At 52.0% G+C, this 8,631-nt stretch overlaps 1 protein-coding gene across 2 annotated transcripts in view; it reads right to left on the minus strand.

Moving 5' to 3' along the window:
- Nucleotides 1-2,862: 2,862 nt before the first annotated feature.
- CXCL12 (C-X-C motif chemokine ligand 12) overlaps nt 2,863-8,631 on the minus strand; it is an 18,309-nt gene continuing 12,540 nt past the window's right edge. The window contains exon 4 of one of the 2 annotated variants that reach the window (XM_044420228.1): nt 2,863-6,719. In XM_044420228.1, the coding sequence (XP_044276163.1) occupies nt 6,704-6,719 (16 nt within the window). In that variant the 3' untranslated portion in view covers nt 2,863-6,703. Of the gene's footprint in view, nt 6,720-8,067; nt 8,329-8,631 lie in introns of those variants that run through there. The other variant, XM_044420226.1, reaches the window with a different exon arrangement.

An 8,631-nucleotide genomic window follows, 5' to 3' on the forward strand; every position in this document is an offset into this window, starting at 1 on the left:
ACTGAGAGCTGTTGGTGTCGTGTTTAGAGGGACACTTGATGGCCGAGTTCGTATCTACTCCCTGAATAGAGTTTTGGTAGCTGGAGCTACTGTAAGAATGCAGAAATGATCACTTTCCTCTCCAGGGACAAAGGAGCACCGTGGATTGCTCTGCTACAGCCAAACGCAGAGGAAGGTTGGCTAAATTGGCCACTAACCTGGGCGGCTGCTCCTAATCGAGGCGGTGCCCCAGAGACACATGGGCGAGTGACCGTGGCAGTTACTCCCCACAGGCGGCTGCAGCTCCCCCCGTGGACGTGTGTGAGGCATATGGAGCTGGGTCCATTTTGTCCCCCATGGAAGGCTGCTGTTATTGCAATTCACGAGCCATTTCCATCCATGGGGGGGGTGGGGGAGACACGGGCTCACAAATACCAAAAACAATATGGAGGAGTCAGGCGTTGCTTGCTGTCTGCAAACACGTGCGAGGTCTCCAGTGAATTTGGTCTGGGGCAATCATTCGTGGGGCGCACTGTGGTGGGGATTCGCTCAGCTATTGGCTGGGGTCTTCTGGGAGACCACCGGCAGGTGGGTGAAGCACAGCACCCTTGCTGCAGCGCAGGAGGAACCTGGTGTTGCGCAAGTCCTCCTTTCCCGAGTTGTGCGACAACGTAGGAGGGCTGGGGAACGCGCCCATTTCAGGGTGTGGGATAATGGAGGATTTCAGGTCAGCGACCCTAGTTTCTAGTACAAAAGGCACGGGGAAATGCAAGGCGGTCCAGCACTGTGCAATCCTCAGTTTGTGCACAAGGAGAAGGGCCTATTCATTCATGCCCATGCAAGGGGCCACCCCGGCCCGTCCTCCAGGTCAGTGAAGTCTCCTCAGGAACTTAACCGCCTCCACCATGGCTCTCCTTCCTCACTTTTTTTTTAAGCCGAACATTCCCCGTTGCTGCACCTGTTCCTCACAGGGGAGCTGCTCCAGCCCTGTAATTGTTTTTGTTGCTCTTTTCTGCCCCCTTTCCAACTTGACAACATCCTTTTTTTAGGTAAGGGAACCCGAGCCGAACTCATCAGCTGTGTGGAAAGAAGGGGAGGCTGGATGCCGCCCTCCGATGCGCTCAGGCTCTTTCAGGCCTAACACTGGGGCCACAAAGTCAAGAGGCGTGCAGGGCCAGCAGTGACCTGCCAAGAGGCTTCAGCGAATGGGGCGGCATAAAAATGTTTTAATAAATAAAAATAAATAAAATAAAAATTTCTCAAACGCTCGGATGAGCAGGAAAGTGGCGTCAAGGCAAACCACCACCTGTGGCCCCAAGGGGAGTGAGCAACATCTGTCGGGCCCTCGACCTGCTCCCCCGCAGGCCAAAATCCACCCCCACCGGTCTCCGGCTGTGCAGCGGCAGGCAACAAAATGGTGGTTGGACCCCCCTGGAAGTATTTGCCACATGCGGAATTTACAGGATTGCTTTCTATGGCCTGGAAGCAGCCCCGAAAAGCCGGACGCTGCAGCATGAAACCCTTGTGCTCCAGAGGGCCCCATCATCCTGGCTATGACACGGTGATGCAACATGCATGCTGGGAAAATGGGCATGGCTTGGGGCACCCCAAATGCCAAAAATGCATCCCTACATGTAAATAAATGAGTAAAAGATGCAGCAATGATTTTAACATGGAGTGGAAGAAATTTTGATCTTGGGAACTCACTCATGGTGTTGTTATTTTTAGAAAACGGAGAACCCAAATCTTTGTATACCCCTTTCTTACACACATAACACTTAGAAATCATTTGGGTGGTTGGAAAACAATATATTGCTTTTAGCCCTAAAAGGAAACATTTAATAATCCAAAAGCATTCAGTTCTTTCTAGCCTTTCATTAAAGCAAAAAAAGAACAACTGGTCCTTGGGAAAGATAAGTGTTTTTTCCAGTTTTTTTTTCTAGCCTCCAGAAGATCAAGTGAAATCAATGGTGCTCAGGTTCGTGTGACATCCAGTTCATTTCAATGGGTAGGACAGAGGCCTGGATATTGATCTTTGCTTTAAAAAAGCAAAAAACAAAACAAAAACTGAGTATGTTTTTGGAAATAGTGAGGCTGCCTTTTCCAGTCCAGGCTTGGCCTGATCCTGACCTGTGCAGAAGTGTGGCTGTCGCCCTGATGAGCTATCCATGGTCCTGACGTGGATTCAGCCTGCAAAACCCTCCCCACAGTAAGGGGGCGGGGGCGGAAGGCAGTAGCAGAGCATCCTTCCTGGGGCACAGTGCCCCCCCCCCGTTGCCCCACCGCAGTCGTTCATTTTATTCGTTTTATTTTACAAATGTGTGTTCTGCCTCTTGGCCGTACTTCTAGGGCAGTTCAGCTGCTGCATCTTCCTGCCCTGCTGTCCCCTCCACAGCGCTCCACCTCTTGACCAGGTGGACTTTCTCAGGTAAGTTGCACACTGGAATCAGGCATGCCAGTGCTCAAAAAAGTCCCTGAGGAGGTGTTTCCCATGTTGGGGGCGGGGCGTGCTCATGAGGACTTAGGAGAAGCGGCCATGCTGCTTGTCTTGCACCCTGGTGACTGGCCAGCACATGCCCAGCCCACCGCACAGATTCTCTCATTGTAATCATGATGTCCCTCCGTGGGGGAAAAAGGGGAAGGGGCTTCAGGCTCCTGGCCCAAGAAGGCCCGGGGGTTCTCCACGCAGCACAGTGTCTCCTCCCACTCCCCACTGTCTCCGCCAGGGGCAAGGAATTCCTCTCTGAATTTCACTAATAGATCGCATCCCAAAGAACACTTTCAACCATACAGGCTTGGAAATGGACCACACACGGACCATCAGCAAGGAAAGAGAAAGCACACGTCAGCTGAGTGTTTGCTTGCACTTTCCAAGAGAAGAACTGGCATCCGAATATAGATTTTATTAGGAAAATCGTAAGTGCTTACATGCTTTGTCAAAGTAACAAAAATAAAAAATGAATGCACAGCATGAAGTAGTTATAAAATGGTCTTCCATTCAGTCTTTTTCACATTATTCTGGGAAGGTCCGTGGGCACGGGTGTGCAGTAGCACACGCAAGCAGTCAGTGTGCACCGCCCTCTGGCCACCCTGAAAACCATCCGTATCCTCAAGCTCCTGTGACCCAGCTGGATCGCAGCTACTCTGCCCGGCACAGAGCCTTCTGCGGACACATTTCCCAATATTCTCAGCACTGCTATGGATCACACAGATGGGCGGAAGGTAGGATGACAAGGAAAGGTTCGGCATGATGCACCTGTGCCCATTCTGTGTCTGAGACACTGCGGGCTGCGCAAGATGGTTTGGCCACAAGGACGGCCCCGAAGGAGAGAGCCACCCAGCCTCGGACCTGGGCCGGTGTCCTAATGCAACAGCTTGCAAACCTTCGAGGGTTGCGATGTGCACCTGACCCGGCTGATGCGCAAGGAATCTGGCTGTGGGTGTGACTCTGCCAGAGCCCCTGGGCTCAGCTCCCCAGGATCTAGCCCGCTTCGTTGGGGCCCTGCCTGGGTTCCTGAGGAGCATGCCCAACTTTCCAAGGCTCGCCAGGAAACAAACTTGCATGGCTGCTGTGCCAGCAGGACCCCCTTCCACGTCAGGAGGAGGAGGCTGCCAGGGCTGCAGCCTGTGTCCTGGGAGCATTTCGGGACTTTCTCCTGGCTTGCTTTCTGTGACAGGGCTGAGCACGAGGGGAAGCCTGCGAGCACCAGGGCAGAGGGATGCTTGGAGCACCCCTCATTTCGGGGATCCCCTGCGTACTCCGCACGGGGCTGCACGGCATTGGCTGGCGAGCACGTTAGAGCCCTGATGCGGCATTTGGTTGGCCTTGAACTCTGCTTCAGTTTTTGGGCCACTACTGCTGACCCCGGTTTGGACCCCGGGGAGGTGTCCAAAGGAGGTGCTTTCCCTTTTGCTCCCGCACCCCCTCTTTTTCAGCTGCCCTCCTCCACAGCTCCCACTCACCCTTGGGGTGCAACCTAAGAACACCCTTTGGATTTTCATTATTATGGGGGACAGCACCTTGGGTGTATCTTTTGAATTCAGCCTAAATTTAGTTAGATTCAGCCATATTCAAACATTGAAATCAGTGGGACTTAATCATGACTAACTTATGTCCTCTGGATTTCAGCACTCTGTGCTTAAGTCTGGATCCAGTAGAAAATATTTAGTTCCTCTCAGTTACAGGCTTCTAGTCCTACCATAAACATCAGGCAGTCTGCAGAGGAGATGGATTTTGCACCTGTCTGCTTGAAATACCTGCATTCAACCTGTACCTGCAGATATTGGGATAGTTCCTGAATCCTGAACTATTCTGTGAAGCACAGCATCAGTGGAAGCAAAAACACAAATTAATGCAGCCAATAATGAGCCCGGTTCCAAATGTACTTGTTACCAATTCCCATTATCAACCCAATTCTTCACATCAGTACTCAGAAGTCAGCTGCATCGAGCTCAGTTGGCCGAGAGTGAATGTCTGTAGAATTACAACAAGAACATCTTACCAGGTATTCATCGTATATCCTTTAGACCAGAAACAAATCTTGATGCCAGGACAGATGCAAATTTGGCAAAAATAAAGCTTTTGTCATTCTTGCCCCATATCTTGTGATTTCTCTAACCTCCAGCCAGAGCAAATTTACAGAAAACTTACTCTCTTTTCTCAAAACAGCAAGTATCTGGTGTGCTATTTCTTATTTTCTGCTGCAAGTCAGACCCCATCTTCTACCTGAATTTTGCTCTTACTCAGCTTAGTAAAGGTGATGGCAAATGGGCGCACCGTGTAGCAGAGGAGCGATGGAGCCCGTCGGGCACCTTCCCCTCCTGCTGGAAGGGGGACCCCCAGAGCAGGAGGGGGTGCCCTGTCCGGCTGTGTTGCTCATGCGAGAAGGGGAGTGGCATGGGGGGCCCTGCGGCACCCAGCCCCACTTGGGTTCTCGCCCCATGCAATCATGGCTCCGTGAACACACCGCACAGGCTGTTCTTTCTGCCCGTGGTTTCTCAGAACCTAGTTCTGGGCTTGCACGGCCAAAGGCAGAAAGCCCTGCTGCTTGTTGGGCTGCTTGCATGGAGCACCCGCCAGGCTGAGCCACGTTAAATGGCAGAAGCCCTGCTCTGTTCCAGTGAATTCCAGGGGCGGCCCCGGCTGATTCAAAGGACGGAGAAGCAGGCACCCAGGAGCACCGTGGGGGAAGTGTGCAAGGCCTCGTAGCCCATCTCCATCATTTACAAACTCCAGGATCACGCTGGAGCAAGCACTTTGCTGCGCTCCAGGCGTGGCACGTGGGTGCTAGTCCAGCGGAAACCTGCCCTGCTCTAGCTGGCTGCAGCTGCATGGAATCAGCTTCCCCGGGAAGCCTGGGTGCCGACGAGGGCCGGCTGGCTGAGCACATTTCGCCTTTAACAAGCGACAGGGATGAGGCAAGTGGATGAGAATGCTTTTGCTCTGGGGAACTTTGGGCTGCAAGTTCTGTCTGTGCTGGATTCAGAAACAGATGTGCAAAATATTTAACACATGGGGGCACGTTGGCCATTTGTGTCCCCACGTCCAGCTGCCTGTACCCAGCTGCCTGTGTTACCCCGGACCTGAATGCCCAATGGAGCAGCCCAATTGGCACCCCCAGGAGGTCATTGTGCTGGCCTCTTGGCCATGCTGGCCGGGGCTGATGGGAGTTTTAGTCAAAAACATCTGAGCAGACAGCTTTGGCAAAGTCAAACCATTCATTATATTAAATATTTAGTGTGCACCTCCAAATGAATTTATTTATTTAAAAGTAGGCAGAAGTTCTGATCTGAATTGGAACCACGGTTTCTGCAAGAAAGTTGAATAATCTCTTCCTTTGTTGTAATTCACTCCCACCCCATCCCTTCGTGTGCCAAGTATGGCAGACGGCTTGCGGTTTGACCTCAGGAGTAATTTTTACCACAGTTGTCTGCTGTTTTGGACATGTGGGAACCAAAGCACACAGAGTTAATTGCAGCAACTTTTGCAGCCATTGGTACTACAAAACATCTGTTCCAGAGTACAGAAGTTCCCACATCTGAAACCTGTAAGCTGACAGCTCACACACAACAGTTCCCATAATAAAATCCACTTTCCTCTGACAAAAGCGACCCAAAAGATCAATGAACCGATTCTACTGTTCTGAATAAGGATGCACAGAAATTCTGGTTGTGCTCATCACTCACCATCCTAGTGGGACCCCGGTTCTTTGGGCCCATCTGTGTCAGCGTCCTCCCTCCCTCCGTCCCTGCCTCCCTGCCTCCCTCCCTGCCTCCCTCCCTCCTGAGCAGTATGTGTCCTCACATCTGTGGAATATACAATTCGCGACTGCATACAATCGATGCTTCATCTTGCAGCTTAGCCCTGCTACCTGAAAAACCCTATTCAAGTCCCACCCCCAATTCAGCACAGCCTGCAGGGAAATTCCTGGTGCAAGGAGTGAGAGCCAGGCTCTTGCACAGCAGAACAGAACAGAAAGCCTGCTTCATTGGACTTTCTGCCACTAGCCCGAGTGGGAAGTCATAAATCCAGCTATACCAGACATTCCTGCTCAATCACATAATACTGACAAAGGCTTTCTGGGCAAAGGAGAGACTCGAGAAGTGCATGAAGCATTGCTTTGCGCTGTGCGATAAAGATGCTCATCTTTATCATGCTTCCCTAAAAGTGGGAAAGCTGCTTTCTGGCTTCTACAGCAAGGCATCCTGTGGTAATGCTTGCCCCTTACATCCTGTGTCTCCTGTTGATAAAGAACAGAGTGAGAGTCTATTAAGGAGAGCGTCCGCCAAAAGTTGGTAAGAAACAAGTCGCAAAGTCTACATACTGCGGCATATGAAGTTTGCAAATAAAATGTGTGTGCCAGGACCTCTTTAAAAACATGACGCTTATATGGGGAGCTGTTGCTGACCCATTTCAGTTCTAGGCGTACTCACAACAAGTTAGAGGCCTGGCGAAGGACGCTGTTTGCAATGCACGGCAAGCACAGCACCAGTGATGTTACAGGGAAGTGGAATTCTGGTCGGGATCGGGCTTCACCTGTGAAGCTTGGAGGCTCTGACGTCCAGGGGAGGGTCCTTCAGTTCTGCATTTTAACGGGGGTTGCACAGAAGTGTGGTGGTTTGGGACTGAGGTGGACTTTGGGCGTCTCCCTCCTCAGACCCACCCGTCCTATCGCATACTGGTACTTTAATCCCGGTTCAGGCATATTTGGGAGCTGCACGAGGCTCCTGGGCAACCTTGTCACAGCAACTGGTGAGACTGGGGACATCCTGGGGCTTTTGACGGCAGTGCCCCCTCATCCTGCTGCCTGCCTCCCGAGGTGGTGCTGGCCAAGCATCGCTCTCTTAATCGCCTGGATCCAGTAGCTGGTGCCCAAGTACTTCCCCTGCGTTGTCCATACATTAATGGACAATACAGGGGAGGGCTGAGGGCTGGAAAGCATCCCTGTGGCTTGTGGTCCGTGGAGAACCTAGGCATGCTCCGTGGGCTGGTGTGAGGAGCCACAGGGGACGCCTGGCAGGCATTCCGGCCCCTTCCGCCTCCCTGCATCTGCATGAGGCCGCATGAAAGCGGGTGCCTGGCTGGGGGCCGGGCCCTTCCGCATGCTGGAAGCCCACCTGCAGCAACAGGGGGTGAGGCGTGAGCTGCTGGAGAGGAAGACTCACCTTTTGCTTCAAGCAAAACCGAGGTCTTTTACCTGGAACTGAAGCGAGCAGCGGAGAGGGACACATCCTACGAGTTACCACCACATCCTCTTCCTTGAACCCCTCTTTCAAACCTCACCTTTGCTGGGAAGCATTTGGCCCTGACCAAAGATAGCAGCTGCTTGCTGCCTTGGCCTGTTCCCCACCTTTGTCTTCCTAGAGGGGAAGGGGATCTTAGAGGGGACGGTTGGTAGAGCAGACGCCTCTCTGCATTTTGTTGCTCTTTTTGAAAAGTGATATGAGTGTTAATGATGAGTAGCAGCAGCAGCAGAAGCAGCGGTGACAGCAGCAATAAAAAATAATATTTTTAAAATGCAGCTCCATTGCAGTAAGATTTTCCTAGATTAGTATGTCTGAAACAAGACCATCTCTGTTGAATATCATGCAGCTGAGCGTGGATGTGGAATATTTACATGAGAGAAGAAAATACTGGTCCCATTCCCAAGTCTTATGGATGATGTTTCCCAATAAGCCAGCATGGGTTAAGTCTCCCGCGGAGCTCCAAGAAGGGCACCGGCTACTGTGTTGAACTTGCAAGCCTTGGTGGACGCATCCTGGCAGCTTAGTGGGGTGCTCAGCACCGCCTGGACACCTGGCCAGCCGAGCACGTCGCCACGTTCCGTCTGCCCAGGCAACGAGGGTGATCTGGCACCAAATGGATTTCTTTTAAAAGGGGGTGTGAGGGAGAGCAGCCTAACCACTCTCCCAAATCCTTCCTGTTCGTTTCTTGAAGGAATCTCTTTGGACTATTTGGACTTAGGAGAGTGGGTGGCTCACGCTTGAGCAGAGCCGCAGAAAGGAGAGAGGAGACTCGGTGTCTTCACGTCTGGTTTTAGCTTCAGCTTGGGATTGGAAGCTCTGTGAGTGGTGGTGCGGGATTGTGGTTGTATGGATGGGGATGGGGATGAAGTTGGGGTGTCTGTGTGTGTGTGTGTGTGTGTGTGTGTG

The sequence above is a fragment of the Varanus komodoensis genome, unplaced genomic scaffold, assembly GCF_004798865.1.
Source record: "Varanus komodoensis strain SLA01 unplaced genomic scaffold, ASM479886v1 scaffold11, whole genome shotgun sequence".
NCBI lineage: Eukaryota > Metazoa > Chordata > Lepidosauria > Squamata > Varanidae > Varanus > Varanus komodoensis.